The 24,420-nt window shown below is 33.8% G+C and overlaps 3 protein-coding genes and 1 non-coding gene across 4 annotated transcripts; 3 read left to right on the forward strand and 1 right to left on the reverse strand.

The window, feature by feature from the left end:
• The first annotated feature begins 356 nt into the window (after positions 1-356).
• Positions 357-7,327, forward strand: LOC115991579 (eukaryotic initiation factor 4A-11-like). Its single transcript, XM_031115385.1, has 5 exons — positions 357-553; positions 2,657-2,726; positions 2,872-2,978; positions 3,695-4,125; positions 6,305-7,327. The coding sequence occupies exons 2-5, from the start codon at positions 2,659-2,661 to the stop codon at positions 6,938-6,940; spliced, it is 1,242 nt and encodes a 413-aa protein (XP_030971245.1). The 5' UTR covers positions 357-553; positions 2,657-2,658; the 3' UTR covers positions 6,941-7,327.
• On the forward strand, positions 2,278-2,380 carry LOC115993425. The gene has a single exon (XR_004092965.1). It is a non-coding gene; the product is annotated as a small nucleolar RNA snoR98 (small nucleolar RNA).
• Positions 7,328-9,753: 2,426 nt separating the features above from the next.
• On the forward strand, positions 9,754-10,563 carry LOC115991947. Its single transcript, XM_031115939.1, has one exon. It carries the CDS (start codon positions 9,953-9,955, stop codon positions 10,313-10,315), a length of 363 nt encoding a protein of 120 aa, XP_030971799.1. The 5' UTR covers positions 9,754-9,952; the 3' UTR covers positions 10,316-10,563.
• A 5,668-nt stretch (positions 10,564-16,231) lies between these two features.
• Positions 16,232-22,761, reverse strand: LOC115991671 (casein kinase 1-like protein 2). Its single transcript, XM_031115504.1, has 14 exons — positions 22,405-22,761; positions 22,260-22,300; positions 20,615-20,684; positions 20,355-20,503; positions 20,165-20,260; positions 19,998-20,068; positions 19,679-19,740; positions 19,388-19,451; positions 19,220-19,304; positions 19,004-19,130; positions 18,675-18,757; positions 18,524-18,587; positions 17,980-18,122; positions 16,232-16,900 (listed from the first exon to the last, which is right to left on the reverse strand). Exons 1-14 carry the CDS (start codon positions 22,478-22,480, stop codon positions 16,625-16,627), a joined length of 1,407 nt encoding a protein of 468 aa, XP_030971364.1. The 5' UTR covers positions 22,481-22,761; the 3' UTR covers positions 16,232-16,624.
• Between the last annotated feature and the right edge of the window lie 1,659 nt (positions 22,762-24,420).

The raw sequence follows: 24,420 nt of genomic DNA on the forward strand, positions 1-24,420 counted from the left end.
TTTTGGAGAAGCAACTTGTGATCCATTTAAGGTGTTAAATTAAAAGACAATATTATTTTAAAAGAAAAATACCTTTATAAAAAACCCTAATCCAAACAAGATTTAACCCCCAAAAAAAGGTTTATACAATCTTTTTTTTTTTTCAACCACAAATTCTATTACCAAAACTTGTAACAAACCAAGTACTCATAAGCCCTTTCAGTTTCTATTATTAAACTAACAAACAAACAAAAACCAACCTTTTCCACATAATTTTCTCAGCAAACAAACAGACTTCAAGTAATAAATCAAAACCTCCAGGGGTAAATCCGGAAACCAAAAAAAAAACCTAACCTAATCTAACACAAACACAAACACAAACACAAACACACACAAACACAGAGAGAGACATAGGAATATATATATAAAAGGCTCGCTGTTTTCACCTTTCGCCTCCTCTTTAACTTTCCATTCAAACTCCACGGCGCAGATCCGAGGAGTTTGGAAAAACCCTAGCTCTCTCTTCAAACCTCTTTCAATAATCTTTTACTCTACTTTTCTTCAACACTTTCAGGTCTCTCTCTCTCTTTCTCTCACTGTTTCTGTGTGTGTGTGTATATGTTTCTGTGTGATGTTATGTATGTATAGGGATGTGTATTTGGATATTTGGGTTGATGGGTCTATTTTAAATACGCATGTTTCTTGTTTGTTCTGGTTGAAACTTGAGAGTATGTATATGTTTGTGTGTGAAGCTATATATAGCTATATGTATAGGACTCTGTATATGGATGTTGGGCTTGATGGGAAATGCTGAAATTGTAAAAAGTTGTGATTTTTTCTTCCTGTTTGTTCGGGTTGATAGTATAAATATCTCTGTGTGGGATTGAAGGTGTTTAATGATATATGTATAGGACTGTGTATTTGGTAATTTGGGGTGATGGGTCTGTTGTAAAAATGGTGAATTTGTATGAAGTTGTTATTTTTTGTTTGTTTGTTTGTACTGGTTGAAAGTATGTATATATTTGTGTGTATGTGAAGCTTTATGTACAGGACTGTATATGTGGATGAGTGGTTTGATGGGTCGGTTGGAAAAGCGGTGAATTTGGTAGAAATTTTTGGTGTTTTTTTGTTGAAAGATTTGATATTTGATGTAAGTGTGTAGTGATTGCTTTTTGTATGTGCTATGTGTTTCTTTTGGGATCTGGGACTCGTCTGTTTGGCTTGTGATTATTATTGTAGTTCTTTTTTAGCTGTTTGATTTTTGTGATTGAGTTTACTGGGTGCTGTGTTTGGTTTGTGACAATGGTTGTAGTTCTGTGTTAGATATTTGATTTTTGTGATAATTGAGAAGAGTAGGGCAATGGAGAATGTGATTGATGCGTGGGAAATTGATGGAATTTAGTGATTGAGGCTTGGGGGACTATTTAGTTTGATAGTTTTTTTGAAGCTACACGTATGATGAGATAGAAGTGAAAGGCCTAGTTTTGTGTTCTTGTTTTTTCTTTTTTCCTCAGTAATCATCTATGAATTTTTTCTGGGGAACTGTTGGCTTAAGTGGTCTATGTAAGAAAAGGGAGCAGTTTTAGGTATCATCTCTTTCAGAGAGCTTAGAGATTTAATTACTGTATTGGAAAATAAGTATTTTTTTATGTATTCAAGTCATGTACTATAGGGTGAACTTATCAAGAGTGTTATGATTCTCAAGGGAAATTGTTGTTTATCCAATGCAGTAGTTTGTGTTATATTTTTTAATATGTTCCAAGGTTACTCTAGTGGCATATTTATTATTAAGTACCGAGTGGTAAGAATACTATTCATTTTTTCCTAGTTTCTGCTAATTCTAAGAGAAACAATGGCAATGCATATTATGTTTAGTCAAACTTTGGGGGAGCGGGTGAAGTGGTTTCTTTTGCTCAATGATTTGTTTCTATCATGACAGATTTCCATCTACTCCTCAGAATATCTTCCCCAGACATTAAGACAGAAATCTAATACTTGTATACCACTTTGTTTGGTTTGCAAGTTTGGTTCTTCTGTTACGTTGTTTAGCATTTTTTTTTTTTTGGTGTGGTTTGGTTTTCCATCTTTAATTTTTGTTATATTTTTTCTCCTATAGTCCAAGGTTACTGTAGTCATATATTTATGATTAAGTACTGAGTAGTAAGAATGCTATTCTATTTTGTCCTGGATTCTGCTAATTCTAAGAGAAACAATGGCAAAGCATATTGTGTTTAGCAAAACTTTGGGGGAGTGGGTGAAGCGGTTTCTGTTGCTCAAGGATTTATTTCCATCATGACAGATTTCCGTCTACTCAGAATATCTTCCCCAGACATTAAGTCAGAAATCTAATACTTGTATGCCACTTTGTTTGGTCTGCAAGTTTGGCTCTTCTGTTACATTTTTTAGCAACTTTTTATCACTTTTTGACACGTGGTGTGGTTGTCCATCTTTACCTGTAAACCACTTTGTTCCTTGATTTAGCCTGATTTTATTTATTTCCACTGAATACACATAAATATTTATCTATTTTATCTTGTGTGTATGTATTTATATTTGACAAGTCATGGGATCAATGAATTGATTCTGGAGCTTAAATATGCTATTCTGTTTTAGTCCTTTGTGCTTGATCTATCTCAGTGAAGTTTCTTATTAACTAAATATTTGTTTCTGTGAACAGCTATGGCAAGTGCAGCTCCAGAAGGTTCACAATTTGATGCTCGTCAGTTTGATGCTAAAATGAATGAGTTGTAAGTTTATTTTCTATATTCTTTACCATGGTTTCTGTTCTTTCTATTTACATATACAATAAAGCTTTTTTTACTGATCATATCATGCATGCTTTGTGATTTGTGCAAATTTTAATAATTTTTTTGGACAAATTGATTGTTGCAGACTCTCAACTGATGGGCAAGAGTTCTTCACCTCATATGATGAGGTTTATGAAAGTTTTGATTCAATGAGATTGCATGAAAACCTTCTGAGAGGAATCTATGCTTACGGTAGGAATAGAAGATCTTTTGTTTAATATCTTTTCTTCTGATTGTAAAAAAGAAGTGAAATTGAAATTTTGATGGCACCCAAGTTGTTAGCCTGCATCACCCTCTGGAAAACTTCTTTTAAAATTTATGAACAAATCATTCTAAAAACTCATGAATTGTAGGCTACCAGTTATTAACTTGTTATAAATTATTGTAAAAACCAAGTGGGCTAGGGGTCCATTTAAAAAAAAAAACAATTTATTATATGTATGTTTATTTATTTGATTTTAATCTAAAATATGGGTACACCCCGAATATGAAAACTTGCAATCACCACCCCAATTGTAAGAGACTCTGCAAATTGCACCTCATAAATTGATTGACTGTTAAAATTAGTGATCACATATACAAGTCACGTGATCGTCAAAAGTTGATTTCTCGGTTGTGCCCTGTTTTGAGTTATTGTCCCAAATTATTACAGTTAATCAGGCTATGGGGTGCAGTTTGTGAAGTTTGTTATATCGGAATTGTAATTGCAAATTTTCATAATTTCAGTACAAAGTGCTGTAGCCCCAAAGTTTAGGGTGGTTTTCAATTTCATGGTTTTTGCAATGAACATGCCATCATGGAAATTGCATGGTTTATCATTGAATCTATTGTCATGTACCCTGGTTCTATTCTTCTGCTTCTTGTTCATCTTTTGCTTGGATATGTTTTAATGAAATTCTCTACTTAAGGTTTTGAGAAGCCTTCTGCAATTCAGCAAAGGGGGATTGTTCCTTTCTGCAAAGGCCTTGATGTAATTCAACAGGCTCAGTCTGGAACTGGGAAAACAGCAACTTTCTGCTCTGGGATTTTGCAACAACTTGATTATGAGCTTGTCCAGTGCCAGGCTTTGGTTTTGGCACCCACTAGGGAACTTGCACAACAGATTGAGAAGGTTATGCGGGCACTTGGTGATTATCTTAATGTCAAGGTTCATGCTTGTGTTGGTGGCACAAGTGTTCGTGAGGATCAACGCATCCTTCAGGCAGGTGTTCATGTTGTTGTAGGCACCCCTGGTCGTGTATTTGATATGTTGCGAAGGCAGTCACTTCGTCCTGATTACATTAAGATGTTTGTACTGGATGAGGCTGATGAAATGCTTTCTCGTGGTTTCAAGGACCAGGTTAGTAAATTTACTTTGATCTTGATCCTTTTATATGTTTGCAATGCATATTGCATGCATAATTTCTCTTTGACATCTAAATTTTTTTTGTTGGATGGGTGCTTGCACGTGTTAGATGTATATTTTGCAATATCTTGTTTTTGATGAACAACATATGGGAGGGAAGTAAGACGTATCACAGTAAGAAATTAAATATTGGAGCAGTGTAGGGGTGGCAAAAGAAGCCCAAACCCATTTGCCCACCCAAACCCACCCACTCTAATTGAACCCAAACCCACCCAATTATTAGTTGGGTTAAATGGGCAATTAGACCCAATGATTATTGGGTTTTAACTAAAAACCTATTGAACCCCATTTAACCCAAAAACAATATACCCAAATTCAACCCAGCCCTTCCCATCATAAAAAAAAAAAAAAAAAAAAAAAAAAAAAAAAACCCAGCCCTCAAACATTTCAGTGTTTCACTCATTTTCCCTAATTTTCTCGCCTTCCAATCACGTTTTAGTTGGAGACCCAGTGATCTTTTTTCTTTCTTTCTATTCACCACTTTGCATTGTTAGTCAGATCCCACCAATCGCATCTACAAGCAAGAATGCTGCCTCTCTTTTGAACACTCCAGTAATCTTTTCTCTTCCCTTAGTTTTCCGTTTGGTTCCCGAGAAAAAAAGACAAAGAGGAAAGTGTAGTTCGAGAAAGCAAGCTTATCTTTCTGGCTTTATGTTGTAGTTTCGTTTCATTTCTGTTCTTGTTTTCGTTTTCCCTAAGTTTTACTGCACTGAAGCTCATGTGTCTGTTGAAATGTCTCTTCGATGATTTTTCTCTTTTCATTTCCGTTGGTGGCTGAGAAAAAGAAAGCGTAGTCGGAAAAGAAAGCTTATCTTTTTGCACCATTCAAATTTCTTTGAATTTTCTTGGATTACCTTTTTTCTGATTTTGAGGAAATATAGAATTAAAATTTGGAGTACTTTTTTTTTTTTTTTTGCCAAAAAAACTGTGCATTCTATCATGTCCGACTTGTTTTGAAGATATGGTGTTCCATTATCGGTACTATGCTCTCTGTGTTTGTTTGTAATTACTGGCCATCGTTGTCTTTTGTTTGGTTGCTGAGAAAGTGGAGGTAATGGAAGGAAAATGATGTTTGCTTAATTTTAATGTTGGTGTTTTGCTGGCATTTGAATAATGAGAGATCTGGATTTCTCATTTTTTAAATTTCTCTTCTCATTTTATCGGCAACCAAATGCGGAATAGAGGTTTTGTCTTATTTTATTTTTGTTTTCTTTTTTTTTTTTCTCAGCAACCAAACGGTGGACATCTATGGTTGATTTTTTCTCAGCTCAGCTGAGCTGAGATGGAAGCAACCAGAGATGATCACTTATTTTTTCTTATCTTATTCCTCTATTTTCCTGTCTGAGCTGTTACTGTGTTTATGGGCATTTTGGTAATTTTGATAATTGGGTAATTGGGTGGGTTGGGGTTTACCCGTTATAATTGGGTTGGGTTGGGTTTGGGTTAGAAGCAATTAATTAAATGGGTTTTAATGGGTGAATGGGTTTTATATACCCAACCCAATTATGCCCACCCAAAACCCACCCATTTGACACCCCTAGAGCAGTGTTACCCTAATTAAAGACAATTGGAGTCTTTCAGGAAGAACGTATCAGTTTAGGGGCCACTTTGAATTTGAGGCACTTGACTTGTTGGATTAACAGTACTTTCCTCGTGTTCTTTTTAGTGCCATTTCATTTACAAGTCAGATCTAATTCTGTGGTTATCTATAATTTTTGAAGTTCTATTGGGTTTTTGGGTCATGTATAAGGTTACTTGGTTATTTTAATGGTTTAATAATTGAAAATGAACCTATCTTTTTTTTTAAGGAATAATGGGATTAGGTCTGTGTGTTTTCTGGTTAAATTGGATTAGGTGTGTAGTGGTTTTATATTCTGCTGTTCAGGTCCAAAAGCCTGATGATGACTATTTACTGTTCCCTTTATAATAAGAATTTTTTTTTGTTTTGTTCATGAATAATCCATGTCTAACTTCATATATTAATTTTACTGATGAAAGGATTGAACTTCTATTAGTGTTTTTTCTCCATGTGCTCTCTCATATATTGTTCAAAGATTTGCAGTTCTTGAAGGGCTTGGATATTATGTTCTAATGTTGTTATTATGGTTGTCAGATCTATGATATTTTCCAGCTACTTCCCGCCAAGGTTCAGGTTGGGGTGTTCTCTGCTACAATGCCTCCTGAAGCCCTTGAGATCACTAGGAAGTTTATGAACAAGCCTGTGAGAATCTTGGTGAAGCGAGATGAACTCACCCTTGAGGGTATCAAGCAGTTTTATGTGAATGTTGAGAAGGAAGAGTGGAAGCTTGAGACACTATGTGATCTCTACGAAACCCTGGCCATCACCCAAAGTGTCATCTTTGTGAACACACGGCGCAAGGTTGACTGGCTCACTGACAAGATGCGTGGCCGTGACCATACGGTCTCAGCCACCCATGGTGACATGGACCAGAATACTCGTGATATAATTATGCGTGAATTCCGCTCTGGATCTTCCCGTGTTCTCATCACCACTGACCTCCTGGCTCGTGGTATTGATGTGCAGCAAGTCTCCTTGGTCATAAACTTTGATCTGCCAACTCAACCAGAAAATTACCTTCACCGTATTGGACGAAGTGGACGGTTTGGGAGAAAGGGTGTTGCCATTAATTTTGTTACAAAGGACGATGAGAGAATGCTGTTTGACATTCAGAAGTTCTACAATGTGCAAGTTGAGGAGCTGCCATCAAATATTGCAGATCTCCTGTGATGAAGTCTTTTTTGGTTTTGTTTGAGGCATGGGGTTCTCTTCCTTTCATAGTACTATTTATTTTTTATAACTTCTTAATTTTGTTTTTTTTGTTTTTTTTTGTTTTTTTTCCCATCTAGTGTCCCAAGTTAATGTCGGCAAACATATCTGACCTTCTAATGAATTGGGTTTAGGGCTTGCATATTATTGCAACATAAAGACAGTTCAGTTCCTATTTCAGCTTGGAGGGATTATTTAAAATTTTGTTTTGGGTAGGGTTTGTATTCTAAGCCCCCTTATTTATTATTATACTATCATTATTATTGTTTTCTTTTTTGAGTTATCAAAGGTGTTAGATTAGTACTGATTGCCTTTATAATGTTTAAAACTCTGTGACTATTGTTTCAAGAGCTGGTTTTTACTTTGAGGCTCTTTATCCCAGATGATATTTATATCTGCCCTCTTCTGTAGTGTTAACCTACATTTTATTCATCCATCTTTTGTATGCAAGGATTGTAGTATGTTTGTTGCTGCATCTGCTATCATCTGGGGATGCAATGGTGGGTTGTGCAAGATTTTGGTCTTGGCTTTACCTCTTGGTAATAACCTGGTTTTTCACTTCGAAACATTTATGTTTAAATTCATTGCCAATTTAACCCAATAATGTCTGACAAACAAGAAACAACCTTCCCTCCAAAAAAAAAAAAAAAACAACAACCGATGACATAATCAGCTCTATTTTTTCTGTCATTTTCGCAGCATACAACCAAATTATTTAACTAGCAAAGTAAAATCCATGTCAACACGTAAAATCGCCATTCTTAGTTTGGACAAATCGCTTTAGATTATTGAAGTTTGGGCTTAGAGAAAGGAGACGAATGTGCATACCAGCCAGAATGTAAAATCTTTTTCATACAATTTTGTTGGTGGCAAAGATTGTGACATTGTGCATTGACTTTTGAGTTTGATTGAAAATTATTAGGGTATGATGTGGATGACTGACTTGGTCTTGGTAAGTTGTCAACTTGGCATATGCCTGTTACCAAGAAAAACTTGGATGGATGTAAATGTAATGCTTGTAGAAATTGCTGAAAGCAGATACATCCACGAGGGTATCTAGCACATTACATGTGGATCAAATGGGTAGGAAACACATGGGGTTTCTCTCAATTTTATAACAAGGATAGAACTTAGGTATAAAATTTAATTGGGAAATACCAAAATAACACACGCTCTCTCTCTCTCTCTCTCTGGTTCCATGTTGTGGGGTCTTGCTTGTTTATTCTATTTCATGAATTAGTTGTGTTAGTAGTTGTCTGTAAATAAATGACAATTCTCCCATGCTGTTGTGGATGGCACTAGTGAAACATGCCATGAGCAACAAAGGTCCACTTCTAATTTTTTGTTTGGATACAAGCTATCCACCTGATCCTACTGGATCTATCTGTCTTATTGGGAAGAGACTGAGTCCTTCAATAAACATGATCGTTTCACAGGCCCCACCAAAGATTTCATTAATGAAAAAAATGGTGTTGATCAATTCATAGAATCATAGTTATAGCATATAAAAGCAACTTTACAGAATTACTTTCCTTGAGATAATTATCCATTAGATATGGTCAACCAATTCAACATAATTGATCATTGCTGATCTTACTGTGCAATCTACCTTGCCTACCTATTTCCCCTTTACTCATGGCAAGTTCTGACCAAATGATGGGAAAGTAATCATTTTTTTTTTTTTTTTTGGTTTAATCAGCCACTTTATGGTTTATGTTGTAAATTTCATACGACAAATAAGACCAGTGAGATTAGGAGATTCATCTTCCACATTATCATCATTTATATAATAATTTTTCTTAAAACAAAATCTAACAAAATTTTTTTCAAAGAAAATTGGAGTAATTACACTCTACTCCCTTGAGGTTTAAGGGAATGATACTCTACCCCAAACATGAAAGGAAAAAATATTTTTTCCTTTAATATCCATTTGACCAAACTTTGTTAAATTGATGTTAAAAATATTATACAATAGCCTGCCTTTTGCTTAAAAATAAGTGTATTTTAAAATATTTAAAATGACTTGTTTTTTTTCTTTTTTCTTTTTTCAACTACCTAAGAAGAGACTTGTTGTTGCAAGTTTTTTGGTGCTTGATAAACTTTGAATTTTAATTATAAATTTATTAGTTATGTTTTTACTCATCATGATTAAACTTTGTTAAAAAAAATCTTATAAATTTAGAATATTTCATTATTAATATAAACATATGGGGGAGTGTTATTTTCTTCCAACATAAAAAAATGTGAATGTTTTCTCCCTTCAAGAAGAAGTGTAATAATTACCCCCAAGAAAATTTAGTAAACCTTCTTTTTTGCTTTATATTTAGGCCTTTTATTCATGACAAAGAAAATTTATAAGTTAAACTCATTGGAACCGACAAAGTGAGCAAGTCTGAATAGAATATGGTATTTATCAAAGATGTTTTACTGTTTCCACATCAGGGGAGAGTAGCATTTTCCTTGGTCAAAATTAAAATGGATTAGTAGTACTGCATTCATTTCATGGCAATGACTTCAAACATTGAATAGACATCTCAATTTTGATACTCCACGCACTCTATTTTTCTTTTTTCTTTTTTTCTTTTCTTATATAAACCAGTCAAAATTTAACCATTCCACGTGTAAAAAGCCAGTCAAACTAAGCAGCCTCATCCTCATGCAACTCCACAGTGAAGCAAAGTTGGAAAAATCACAATCCCTCAAAGTCCCATTAAAGAAAAGCAATATTGATATTATTATATTAACAACTGAAAGAGACAATCTTGAGCTGTTCCCACATTAAAAAATGATTGAAAAATATCTAAGAAAAGTTTATAGCAATGAATAATTCTAATTAAAACACCACAAAGAAAAGCAAACCAAACAAGCTCTTTTCTTCTTTTTTTGCCTTTTCCTTTCTTTTCTCCTACTCCATTAGTTCTCTCATTCATTCTTGAACCTTTCAAACTCTTGTGAGCTTGTTCCTGTTCCCTCATGGAGGATTTCAGATCCAAGTCATGCAGGGATGGGAGGATGATGCAGATTGAGAGCTACTATGGAGGAAGAGGTGCCCCAACAAGCATGCAAGATCTGAGGTCTTACAGTGTGAATTATGCAGGTTCATCTGTACAGACAAATAACCAGATAGTACCAAAGGAGCTGAAGATGAAGAAAGGGAAAAGCAGTGTTGGGGCAGTCTCTAAAAACTGGAGCTTCAATGACCCAGAATTGCAAAGGAAGAAGAGAGTTGCTGGGTACAAGGTTTACACTGTGGAGGGCAAGATGAAAGGATCACTGAGGAAAAGCTTTAGGTGGATCAAGAACACATACACCCAAGTGGCCTATGGATGGTGGTGATTCATGTGATGGGTATATCTTCCTTTTCATTTTTTTTAAGGTTTCTCTTTTGGTTTGTAATGGATTGTGAAGTTCTATTATGAGTTTGAATATCATAGGACTTAAAAAGTCCTATTTTTATGCCAATTCTCTATATATACTATAGTTCTATTATGAGTTCGAATATAATTGGACTTAAAGAGTCCTATTTTTATGCCAATTCTATATACTACAGATGTGGAAGTACTTACTGTCTTAGTTTTGTTTGAGAAGCTTACTCTATAAAACCTTATCTTTCTCTTGAATTTCCTATGCAACAAAATTTGCTTATTTTAGGCCTCACATATTTTATCCTATGATCTCACTGTAATCTTGGCATGGGTAATGATTGATTTTTTTTCCCCTTTAAGCATTGAACTCTGACAGAAGATAAAGAATGCTGAAAAAGGGGGAAAAAAGTGCCATTAGAATTCTGTTTGGTTAGCCTAAGGTTTGCTTCTTGCATGTTTCACTTGGGGAACCTTTGAATTCCTTCTTGAATCCAGTAATAGGTGACATTTTTGTAAAATGGGTAGTCTGATTTTTTTTTTTTACTCAAATGTCAAATAATCCATCCTTTTATTTTTCTTCATCAATGGTCAAGAAAATCATCCTATTATTTTTCTTCATCAATGGTCAAGAAAATTATGAAGATTTGCCATTGTGGTCTTAGAAGATTTGCCATTAGAAATTTTTTTATTCTCTTTCAATTAATTTTACTGCAAGAAGCACAAAACAAGAAGTACTTTTATTATGGATATCCCCCCACATCTACTGATCATTATGACTTATAGCAATAACAAATGACGAGCTCATATGAAATATCCTCATTAGCTTTGAAACTTCAATCCTAAAGCGTAACTTCAAGATAGACTTTGTTTTTGTTCCCCGCCCACACCCCCCCCCCCCCCCCCCCCCTCTTCCAAAATCTGATTAACGAATCCTTAATCCCTTAATTTTCACATCCACCATTTTTTTTAGGACTAATAAGTAGATGTAAAGTGTACCACATATGGGCAGTCAGTGGGTCGAACCAGTGCTCAGCCTTTTAAGGAAGTTGTAGACATCACTACACAGTACACAATACTCATTATCTTTAGGCCAAGAGGCCTTGAGCCACGAATGATGGTTCAAAGTTCGAACTTCCTTGAGCCACTAAATTGTACTATATATTATTGAGGCAAAAAAGAGAACTGATTTAGAAATCTTTGATGGGCTAAGGTTCAAACATTGAAAGAGATGGAAATCAAATGAACTTTTCTCTAAGATTGAAATGTGTTGGGCAATGTGGATCTTAGATTGCGTTTAATCAGAATTATGACCCCACCCGATATATAAGTGTTACAATTTTTAATGGAAGTTTTTTGAGGTTTAGTCCATGGACAAGACGCTTGGACCGATATGCCCTTGTGAATTTGCTATGTGGGATATAAATACCAATGTTTTAGATTAAGTTTGGTGTGTTGTTTTAAAGAGAAAAATTGTAATGTCGCATCTTATATTTTTTCTAAAAGTAGTGAAATCATTGCAACTCTATAGATATAGGCAAATTACCAAACCACATAATTTCTTGTGTTTTGTGACTATCTTTTATTGTTAGTTTTTTTGTGTTTTTCGTATATCACAAATTTGGGTATATCACAGATTTGAAAATTCGTGTATATTTCTAATTTTCCAAAACAACGCAACTTTTGATTTCACATTTTAGATGAAACTATTAAAAAATTCCTTCTAGAAAAAGAAAAAGAAAACAAACAAAACAAAAGTCATATAGGATTTCGTCAAACTTCAGTGTGAAATGACCAGTATAATAATTTCCAAAGGACCAAAAGAATGTTATTGGACTATTTAATTTTAAAAGTTTTGTTTAGACTCATCATGTGTAAGTCTTATTATATTAAGTAATTATTATTTGTACCGGGTCTTAAGGGAAGCCATAAAATTTTCAAAACAAAGCCATATAGTTCTTGTTCTAACATTAGATATGCCTTGAGGCTCTCGTATTTATTACCGAGAGGGCATTTCATGTGGCCTTAGGCATAAGGTTGGGACCATATATGTTATTTTAAATCCTAGGTAGGGAATTTTGAGGTTAAAAGATGAAAATATTCTTGTTAAATATCTCTAATCTCTATGCATGTGTCTATATGTGAGGATGTTTAATAAAAAAATTTATTTATTGTTTTGAGGATTCTCGGGAGTCCTAGGTCAATTAAGGATCAAAATATATTGAAGGAATTGATAGAGAAATTCACAGACCTAGGTGGGATGGGAAGATTGGTACAGCGAATAGGGATGATTACAGTGAACATACTGAGAATCAAAGGATTTTGTATTAATACTACTTACTTTGAACAAAGTGAAACAATTGTGATAATATGGATCTAATAGAATAAAAAATAAAACCTTAATTGAATCAGTTCGATACCTATACATATGTGCCTATAATATAAACATACATGTACAAGTTTCAACAAGAGAGAGGGAAATTTGAATCGTAGACGTCTTTGCAATAATACCCTCTATTTTTAAGGCTTCATAATAGAGACAATTAATAACTTAACAACCTAACTAATTGGCAATTACCCATTACAATCAATAACAGACTAACCAATTTTAATTGCCTATACTAACTGAACAACTAATCAGATATTTAGTGTATTACATCACATGTATTAGTATGAGTTACTAACTGAACCGTTAATTTTAATTTTTGGGAAAATTTAACGGATGTTTTAAGGGTATTAATTGAGGAACTACTTTTATAAATTTTTTATAGGAGAAAAAAAAAACATCTAATTTTTTTGACAATTTTTTATATTTTCAGTATTAAAACTTTTTAAAAATGATTTGTTAACAAATGCCTTAAAAACACTCGTTAACCAAACTCTTATTCTTTTACCCTTTAACTTATACGAGTATGACTAGTGCTAGACGACATCTGGACAATATCTTTTAGTTCTTGATACATGAAATTTTTTGAGTATTTGTTCCCAACTGTTTATCATCACTACAATGAGGTTTGCAATATCCCCTCTCAATATGGCAGTAGAGGTTATAGGGAGAATGTCTACAAGTTGGTGTACTGTTGAAACATGGAGAGCATGCAGTAACCCTCTTACTCTTAGTCATGCACAGTGTGACAATCTATCTCAATATATTTTGTTAGTTCGTGAAAAATAGGACTTTTTGCAGTAACTCACCTTGATTATCAGAAAAAAGAAAAAAAAGAAAAGAAAATGTAGCTCGTAGGTGTTCAACCTGAAAGTCTCGAAAGATACATTAGCTAGCCATGACAATTCACCAACAGAAGATGCCACGGCATGATACTCAACTTTAATAGTGGATCTGAATACGATAGTTTGTTTTTTTAGATTTTCAAGAAATTAAATAATCACCCAAGTAAAAACAAAATCCAGTGATAAACCTACGAGTATCTGGACATGTAGCCCAGTTTGCAACAAATGCCTAGAGAGCGGTGCAACTTTGATCTCTGGTTGTTTTAATATACTGAAGGATTGCCTTGGCTTCTAACCATTATAATATTGATTAAATTTATACTTCAGTTTTTTTAATGCTAAAGATAAGGAAATTACAGAACAAGAAAGTGTAGTGCTAGGATAATCACTATAAAATGGTTGGGTATATATTCTGAGGCTAGACAAGTTATATATTTTACATTTGATATGATCATAGGGATAGTTCCTTTTAAGGTTTACAGTTATCCTAACATGCTTGATATTTTATTTTCTTAGTGAGACAAATGACATTCGAACAACCTAAATCCTTAACCATCAACACGGCTTTCACTCCAACTTTCTGGCTTTGCCATTAATGCAATAATAAATAAGGTAAGTCAGATGGTTCAATCAGTAGCTGATTTCAACAGTCAGCCAGCTAGTTCAGATAGAATAAATTTGTTAAGAGTTGTAATAACTTACATTCTAAGAGATACAAAAGTAGTTTCTTGATAAATTAAGTTGTATATTTCATTTCATCAAAAAAAAAAAAAAAAGAAAGTTGTATATTTCATTTGTTTCTAATCAATTCAAATTTCATTTCTCTTTCAGTTGTTCTTCTTGAATTTCCTTTGTAAGCCATAGAGACAGTAATAGTTAAAGGGTAGGGCAAGACTTAGGTACAGTACTTAAGTATTGTTCCTTAAGTATCCCTCTTAAGATTTTTCCATGTGGATTTTTTCTCATGAGATAGAAATATATTTTTTAGTTAAGTAGCCACATGGCTAAATCCTAAGAGGAGAATCTAAAGAATAGCACCTAAGATGCTGTACCAAAATTTTATCCATAGTTAAACTACTATATCATCTTTAAAAAATGGTGTTACTATTCTTTCTTTTATTATTTGCCGGTCCTATTGAGTGTTTTATTCTCTGTTCTTTGGATGTGGCATGCTTTTTTGTTATAGGCAGCTTAGTACCTTAATGGAAGAAAACTTATTCTCTAATAACTACTACTTTCATCCACCATGGAATGTAAAATGTGAAAGAAGTGAAATATGAAGAACATAAAATTTAACAAAACTTCTTGGTAATAAAATTGATATTCTGTTAATAGATTGGTCGTTTATAGGCTTTGATCACATGAAAGAGATCTTCATAATAAATGTATGTACGCATGCAACTATACTTTTGTGTGTAAAAAGGAAATTTGGGTTTTTGTATTTTTTTTTTTTTTTAAAAAATACTAAGAGATTAATATTGTTATATACAAGCGGGAAATAATACAAAAGCATGATTAAAAGAAAATTTTGTAAACATAATAGGCTATTATTGTTTTGCCTCCACACACTAAAAAAAAAAAATGCTAGTTAAGTTACAAGACATTTGCACTAGAGTTAGCATATTATTTTTGAAAAAAGAGATTATTTAGTACTTTGTGTGAACTAAATCACATACGTCTAGTGACCCCAGATCTTAGTTAGATCCTATAAAAAAAATCCAAACTTTGTTTGACAAGGTCCAAAGCCTAAGTTTTTTAATAAGCTACCTAAACGATTAAAAAAATTATCATAAATTCAACCCCAAATCCCAATTTGTGTCATATGTTTCTCTTAATATGAGCTTCTTCCTCAATCCTAATTCCCTAACACATGCTCAGTTATTATAAACAACACTAGTTGCAGCTTCAACCAAGTGAAGGAAAATTTCAACACTATTGATTAATTTTGACAATTTATATTTGTAAATTTAAGTTCTATCTTATGTTTGCAATTTGTTACCCTTAATAAAATAAAAAGGGCATATGTATTAGAACTAGCACCACTAATTCATATTTTGTAGACTAATAAATGTGGAATACTTATTACTAATCAAATAATTAGTCTCATATGTACTATTACTAAGTACTAGCACTACTGCACTAGAAAGTAATGCAGTCATCCTTTCTCCCAAAACCAAAAGGCCATAATTACTGCGAGCAAACATATAAATGATGTAGAACAGAAGTTTGTTATTGTAATGACATTCTGCCCAAGTCCAGCTGAAAAATAATTACTAGGAAAAGAAAAAAAATTCTATATATAATGCATATAGATTCTTATCTATTACTATTAGTTTTTAAATAAACTTAAGAAAATTTTATGCCATCAAAACTCATAATAACCTGGTTACTTGTGACAATGAGGCTTATATGATCTTTATGAACGGAATGTTTGCCATTGCAGGATCAGCATTGCATTTCTGATCCTTGTTTCGGAAGCGTTTTAACTTGGACCTAAATTTTTCTTGGTATGGAGCTTCAAACATGGACCTAGCACAAAAACTAGGAAAAGCATAATAACTGATATGAACATTGATAAGCTAAGTACATCAAAATTTAAGCTTTAGATAATCCCAATTCAAGGAATGGAGATAAGAATCCTTTTTTTTTTCTTCTCATCTAAGGATTAAAATACTTGCATAGAGTGGGATACTTATATTGAAAGATATTACATAAGGAACCAAATGTGGAACCACACCAGATCACTGTCTGTATCAAAACCTTAAAACATTACTGTCTACGCTTATTTACACACAATAAGGCACTGGTTTTTGTGTATTTTGAGCTTTGCCTTTGGTTTGAAGGGAACTACAACCAAATAAAACAAAAAACAAAGGCAAAGTGGGAAACCATTATAAAAAAATACAACAACAATGCAGTTTCTTTTGTTGTGTTTAAGGGGGAGAATTGGATTAGGGGAGGGGAGGAGGTGTTGTGTGCGGATTGTACCCTTCCCCTGCCCTCTAGATCCTTCAAGGCAATGAAAATGGGTGTGCTGATAATACTGTACCCTCTAATCATTATTAATGTGCATGCCCTCAATAGCCCTAAGAGTGGAGTCAAAGTACTTTGCATGTGAGGCATTTCTACCAGAAGATGTACGGTGCTCTGATGATACAACAGGTGAACTTCTTTGCCCACTAGAAATCTTACGAAGAGTTCCTGGGCTGGCATCCATAGTGTTCAGGCGAGAAAGGTCACCTTCACCGCTAATTACCGCATCACGACTGCTAGAGACAGCAGGTCGCCTTGATGATCCACTTGACCGCAAGAAACTAGCACTTGATAACTGCATGAACCCAAGGACACAAGAAGTCCTGAGAAAAAAAACTAGAACGAAAATACAATATCATTGACGCAAAAGGAAACACTGAATTCATTAGGATTTTCCAAATAGGCCTGTAGTTACCGGTGGTAAAATGAAAACATATAAAAAATATTCAAGCTTGCAAAATTCCTAGTATCCTTGGTGAAAAAACACACATCGTGATGCCTTCATTTTATTTTTCGCCTGTTGTTTTAAAAAGTTATACTGAAATTCTCATCTTTGTTTTATCCTTCACTAAAAATTTTATGATAATTAGAAGTAATTGGCCCATACATCATTATCCAGTACCTTCCTAGTGGAAAAAGCTCAAAATCTCAGTATTTGAGGTTTAGAGGGTTGTTAATAAATCCTTAAGATGCTGCTTCAAAGGCATGGAAGCTTTGGTCAAACAGGCAACCTACAGCCAATAAGGTGGCTCCTTTGTGTTTGTAGAGGTATATTTAGCTGGAATGCAAAAGCCCAAATTGAAGGAAGAGGGGGTGTAATGTGTTGGATCTCAAAGGAACTTTTTCAGCAAACTTTATGCAAATGGTAGTAGAGGCAGAGTGAAGACTGGAGACAACTACTCCTTCCAGTCATTTTTGCCTTTTTTAGACTATGTAATCTTTCATTTTCTTTTAATGTTGCTTTTATTTTCTAATACAATTCTGGTGTACTTCCTTGCATCTGCTTCACATTTTCTATAAATATTTTCACTCATCAAAAGGGAAAAGTAGACCCTACAAGAGAAAAATTATGTTGTGAAGTTGTTTCTATAAAAAGTCTAGTCCACTGGTTAAAAGAATCAATCTCTCAGACTAAAGCTTATCATCTCCACTTACTATCAATTTGCCTAAATAATCAGGGACAAAATTGTCACCCAACACCCTAGAAATAACAATACATTCAAGTATATCATAGGCATCTGGAACAGGTTTACTGGGCTATGATGAGTAAAGGTATGATATTTGACTTTCCAAAATAATAAACTTGGTTAACTTAGAAGCACGAGCAAGGGGACTGAAAACTTTTAAATCTGGATTTAGTCAGAAATCAAGTACCACAGCATCTTTAGATGAAATTGGATCATTCACAGCTGGACTTTTCTGTTTAGAAAGGTTTCCAGCACTCACAACTGGCCCAGAGTTTCTCCTGCGAGAGGGATCTGACAATGACCAACCAGTAAGTCTACCTTCTTCCCCACCTGCAATGAAGTTAAATAATTAACCATATTAAACATTTCATCCTTGAAATATGTATAGTGAAACGACATCCCAAATACTGGACTAAAATAACAGATTGCAAAAGTATACGTAGGATGTTTATTTGAATTTGAACTCATTCAAAAGACCTTTCAGTAATCTCAACCCAAGTATGAAGGGAGGGGTAGGGGGATTCAAAAATAGTTGATTATTTGAGGGTCCGACGTCCTACAAAATAACCAGCAGATTGCAACTATAGAAAGCTTATGCTAAAGCAATAAGGTGGATGTATATAGAGAGAACATTACATAGAAAGAAATTTTTAACAATGGAGTGGATCACAATATGTGCATGAAGTAATACATTAAAGGAAACACAATTATGGAAACACAACTAGAATTACCTGATTGTCTATCAGCATTTGCAGCTATTGGTGGCATGCCAGAGCTGGGTCCAGCACCAGGACCCTGTAATAAGATAAATGAAATAAATAACACATTAAAAATTTTTAGACCAGTAGCTAAAAACCAAAGCCATAGAGGTTGATCACTTACAAGAACACGAGCAGGTGGAGTGGCAATCTGGGACTGCTGATATTTCAAAATGGTCCAATCAAACACATAATCAAACTGGAAGCCTGCAGTCAAAGAAACAATAATGAATCTCCAATTTTGAGACTATTTATTAATTATTTAGTGAATTGGGAGCACTATTGTCATATCAGTTGATCCGGTAAAGCATCTAACTGCATAGAAGACATTGAAGTCCAACGTTCAGGTGAGAATATTTGACAATGATAACAGAAAAATTGAGAGCATTGCTGTCTTATTTTTTGAGCACATCAAATGTCTAAGAACAGCACAGATGACGTTAAAGTACAAACCTTCATGAATGAAAAGGTCACGGAAGAGTCTTTTGAGATACGCATAATCTGGTTTATCATCAAATCGTAGAGAACGACAGTAATGGAAGTATGAAGCAAACTCTGTAGGATAACCACGACATAAAGCCTAAGGAAGAAACAGTAACTTTTGCAGTCAGACTAATGTTACTGAATACATAAATGACATCAGAACGCCATCCTAAGACATGATTCTACCTCAATGGAGGTTGAAACTTTCTTCTCACTGATCTTCTCATACTTTTGCTTCTTAGTTCCTGCTTTTAGTCCCTGCCAAGGAAGACTATAAAGATAGACGGTCATAACCAAACAAACTAGGGAATGAAAGAACAGTATAAGATAACATTGGTGCAAATGAATCTTCACCTTCCTCTTAAGAAATACATAAGAACATATCCAAGTGATTCTAAATCATCCCTGCGGCTTTGTTCTACAAAGCAAAAGAGCAACATAGCTAAGAGTCAAAACCATAATTCCGAGAAAAATGAAAATACACAGGACCAAAAAAGATAAAAAGAGAGGGCGGGAGAGGGGGGTGGGGGTGGGGAGGGTGTCAGAGCTAGCTACAAAGGTTGACATCTACATTTATGAACACAAAAAGGTAAACTAAAAATTGATAACAAAAAGAAGCCAGAAAAATAAAATTAATAGGTATACCAATGCCAAGGTGAGTATTCATGCTTGCATATCTTGCAGTTCCTGTTAAATTCTTATTTTCTCTGCAAAGTATATGAGAATGTCAGAATTGATGAAAGAGAGTGAAAAACTACCTGAAAATTTTTGGATAAAAATATTTAAAAAATCAGTAATGGCCTAGAAATCTTAGTCATGATAACAAACAAGGGAAGGACAACCAAGCACAATAAAATAAGTAACCCATACGGGTAAAACCCCATTAAGCTTTATCCTTTTGTTTCCTCTTTTCCTATGAATATGTAAATCGATGTCAATTAAAAGCTAATCCAAACAAACTAACCTATAAGGAATATGTTGATGGGTTGAAGCATCTCTATACTTCTTAGCCAGACCAAAGTCAATGACGTACACCTACATGAAAGAAGATATCAAGTAATGCATCAATACAAAACATGAAAGAAGTATATATCACTTGATTGATAAAAGAAGGGTGTTCAACAGTAAAACCTGATTTGCACGCCTTCCTAAACCCATAAGAAAGTTGTCTGGCTTTATATCTCGGTGTAGAAATGACTTGGAATGAACAAACTCAACTCGATTGATCTGACAGGAATATCAATATTAGATTTCCAAGAGATAACTAAAACTTGAATAAAAGTGAATTCTAAAAGGATAAAAATGCAATAAGGAACCCTACCATCTGATCTGCAAGCATAAGTACGGTCTTAAGGGACAACTTCCTACTGCAAAAGTTGAATAAATCTTCAAGACTGGGTCCCAATAAATCCATCACAAGAACATTGTAGTCTCCTTCAACGCCAAACCATCTCACATTCGGAATTCCAGCTGCCATGATAGGAAAAAATTGCAACCAATAAATATCTAATAAATGAGCACCAGAATTTGCAAAAAAAAAAAAAATCAAAAGGCACCAAGTATAGCAGTAAAGGTCATTACTTCCTCCCTGTAGTATTTTATACAGCTTCGATTCATACAGCAATTGGGGATGCTTTGTCTTGACATTTTCCTGAATCAAATATGCATTATTAGAACTTACACATATCATAAAATATGCATTCCCAAATTTCATAATAATTGCATTCTAAAATGTGCAGGGGTTGGATGTAACTGACTCAACAAAAACATGACTAACCAATGTGTAATCAGCTTAAAACCCAACAAATTCAGACTCAGAAAATAATTAAGTTCTCAATACTAAACGTTTGCAGAACAAAAGAAGCACATGAAGAAAAGAAATAGTATTACAAATTAAGTGTGCTGGAATACGTGCATTACAAAATTTCATTTTATTTGCTTCTAGGATGTGTAGGTGCCAAATGTAGCTAGAAACAGCTGAGCAACAACCAACAGTTTAATCCGCATAAAGCCCAACAATCAGACTTAGCAAGTACAGATTCCGAAATTTCATTGTATTTGCATTCTACAATGTTTAGGTGTCAAATGTAATGGACCTGTTTCTAAGCAATGACCAGAAGTTTAACTGGCATAAGACCAACAAAATTAGACTTAGCAAAAACATAAATTCTCAGTACTAAACCTTTGCTGAACACTGCACACGAAGCAAAGAAACAGTATCATAAATTATGTATATTAGAACATACATTTGCATTCTAGAATCTGCAACTAACCCAACAGAAACAGCTAAGCAATAACCAAAACTTTAATCAGCATAAAAACGAAAAAAATCAGACTTAGCAAATTCTTAAATTCTCAATACTAAATCTTTGCAGAACAGTATAAGCACTACAAATTACACATGCTATTACATGCGCATTCAAATTACATTTGCATCTTACAAACTAAGCAATAACCAAGACTTTAAGCAGCATCAAACCCAAAAAAATTCAGACTCAGCAAATACTTAAATTATCAAAAACTAAACCTCTGCAGAACACTACAAGCATTACATTTTACACACGCTAGAACATTCTCATTCCAGAATTTCATTACATTTTCATTTGACAATGTATAACTAACCCAACATAAACAGCTAAGCAATAATTGAAACTACAATCAGCTTAAAACCCAGCAAATCAGACAAATACTTAAGTTGTCAAAACTAAACCTTCGTAGAACACTACAAGCATTACAATTTACACATGCTAGAACATTCGCATTCCAAAAGAGCATTACAATTTCACTCTACAATGTATAACTAACCCAACATTAACTGCTAAGCAATAACCAAAACTTCAATCAGCATAAAAAGCAACAAAACCAGACTTAGTTAAATTCCCAACACTAAACCCACACCGAAGCAACTCCAACACTCCGAAAACAATCATCAAATTTCCAATACTTAATTTTCACACAAACCCCATTTCTAACTCTTCACAAAACCCAACAAAATAACATCCAAATTAATCAATTTCAGTCATTTCAGAAAAACTAAAACCACAATCTAAGCCCAACAAGCAATCTACTTTTCCCCCCCAAAAAAAAAAATTTACACCCAATTAAGCACATAAACACAAAAGGCTAAAATTGGGGTCAAATTCTAACTAAAACCCATAATTCGAAAAACCCAAAATTCAACCAATTCCAAAGCTTTAAAAAAAAAAGTCAAAAGTGAATTACTCACAAGCTTAATTGCAACCTCCTCATTGGTCTGAATGTTAGTACCTGATTAAAAAAAGATTAAATTTTTAAACCAAATTAAGAGCACCCACAAGCTAAAAAATCCAAAAAAGTCAAAATTTTCGCCAAAAAAAATTAAAAGTACAGACCGAGATAGATCTCTCCGAACGATCCACTACCGATCTTTCTGCCAAGTCGAAACTTGTTTCCAACTCGGGGCTCCATAGCTCCGAGAATCCACGATCAAGCAATCCGGACCGTCCAGAGAGTGGAAAATGGGAGAAGCAATCGACGGCGGAGATGTGGGGAGGACAGAGATGAAGATAAGATGGAAGAGTGAGGGCAGAATTGGAAACAGGAATTATCAAAGTGAAGAAGAAGAAGAAGAAGAAGGAGAGAGAGGAGGCATTGTGTGTTTTTTAGACATTCGGACAACAGAGAGAGTTTGATTGAATCGTTAAGACAAAAGGGTTTGGTCTCTTTCTTTTTTTTTTTCTTTTTTTCTTTTTTTATAATATTAGTAATCATCAAAAAGACAGTAAAATATGGTTGTTTTTGTGTGAAGGTGTTTTTTAAAACGACGATGTTTTATTGGTTGCTTAGTGTGGTTAGCTTTGAAAAAATATATGAACTACTTTTTCTTTTTCTTTTTCTTTTTTTATGAATTTTATATATAGTGATTTGGTGAGTTGGTAGTTTGGAATATTCGGATACAGTGCTTTTTTTTTTTGGTGGGGGGGGGGGGGGGGTGACTGATAAACCTATGACTCTATCCCTGTTGAGTTATTCTAACCCAAAAAGATTTTAAAATATAAAATAAAAAGAAGACAAAAGAAAGAATTTTGAAAACCAAAACAAAGGGGTGATTTTGTGGGGAAAGATGACAATTTCTAAGGGGGGTATACAATAGGGAGGGATTAAAATATGTATCTTAAATTACAATGTTTAAACAAATCTAGTGAAGAATATATGAGAAAAGATTGCAATTTACCCACCTATGGTTTGGACAAAATTTAAGTTGCTTACCTGTGATTTTACTTCACTTTTATGTTTCTCTTCCAAAAACACAAAAAACATAAAAATACAAAATCAAGTAAAATAAAAAAACTATCCATCAGAATGCTTGCATTATGGAATTTCAAATCATAAGTAGGCAACTTAAAATTTGGTCAAACATTAAGTGGGTAAAATGTCAAATTTTAAATCAGAGGTAAACAACTTAAATTTCAGCTAACGACAAGTAGGTAAGTTATAATTTGCCTAAGACAATTTAAGTTCAATGATAGATCGATCATTCATATCCTTCAAAACTTCTAGAGTTCATCTCCTATAATAGACATCACATTAGGTAATATGGAACAATCTTCTAAATGCTTACGTTCCAATGTTGGCCAATTCTGTCTTGCCAAGAAGCTAACAAATCCAAAATTTGTTGTGGCATGACCTTTAGAATTTCAAACAAACAAAATACCATATATCACATCTCATAATCTATAAGGCAATGAAGAAGAAGATGATTCACATTCTCTTCATTCATTTTATACAAATAACACCAATTTATAATAATAATGCCTCTCTTTTGTTGATTATTTGTAGACAAAATCTTTCTTAAAGCAGTATTCTCAAGTTGTAACTTATCGGGTACTTATTCAAAATTGTCATTTTTAAAGCTAAACTATCTTTGCACCATAGTTTTTAATGATAGTAAAACTTTCCTTTATGTTTACTGAATGTTTAACTAGTAACTACTCTTTTAAAAATCACTTTATTCTTCTTTTTCGAACACATGTTTTCAAATAGCTAATCCAAATATATACTATACTATGTATCAAAACGATGTTGTTTTCATTTGTCATTGTAGTTTATTTATTTATTTAACATTGCACCTTGATATATGCACCTTAAAATTCTTAGTGCATTACGTGCACACATTTAATCTTAAATAATGTAGTTGACTATGAAAGGATGTAGTTTGATGTATAGCTTTCGACGAAGTTCTCGGCCTCATTAACTATATGTGCCCTAAATTTCTTAGTGCATTACAGGCATGAATTTGATCACATAAAATAAATTATAAAAAAAATCTAAAAAGTCCCTAAGGAAACCATAGAAAAACTTAAAAATCATTTACTTTTCTAGATTGAATCTTGCACATGTTTCATGCT

This window comes from Quercus lobata, chromosome 5 (assembly GCF_001633185.2).
Source record: "Quercus lobata isolate SW786 chromosome 5, ValleyOak3.0 Primary Assembly, whole genome shotgun sequence".
NCBI classification, from domain to species: Eukaryota; Viridiplantae; Streptophyta; class Magnoliopsida; order Fagales; family Fagaceae; genus Quercus; species Quercus lobata.

Coding starts and splice junctions, on each gene's coding strand:
- LOC115991579 (XM_031115385.1), top strand. CDS start 2,659: ATGGCAAGTGCAGCTCCAGAAGGTTCACAATTTGATGCTCGTCAGTTT. Junction 2,979..3,694: donor GAGAGGAATCTATGCTTACG/GTAGGAATAGAA, acceptor TCTCTACTTAAG/GTTTTGAGAAGCCTTCTGCA. Junction 4,126..6,304: donor CTCGTGGTTTCAAGGACCAG/GTTAGTAAATTT, acceptor TATGGTTGTCAG/ATCTATGATATTTTCCAGCT.
- LOC115991947 (XM_031115939.1), top strand. CDS start 9,953: ATGGAGGATTTCAGATCCAAGTCATGCAGGGATGGGAGGATGATGCAG.
- LOC115991671 (XM_031115504.1), bottom strand. CDS start 22,480: ATGGAGCCCCGAGTTGGAAACAAGTTTCGACTTGGCAGAAAGATCGGT. Junction 22,301..22,404: donor GTTCGGAGAGATCTATCTCG/GTCTGTACTTTT, acceptor TTTTTTAATCAG/GTACTAACATTCAGACCAAT. Junction 19,741..19,997: donor CATCAACATATTCCTTATAG/GTTAGTTTGTTT, acceptor TATACTTTGCAG/AGAAAATAAGAATTTAACAG.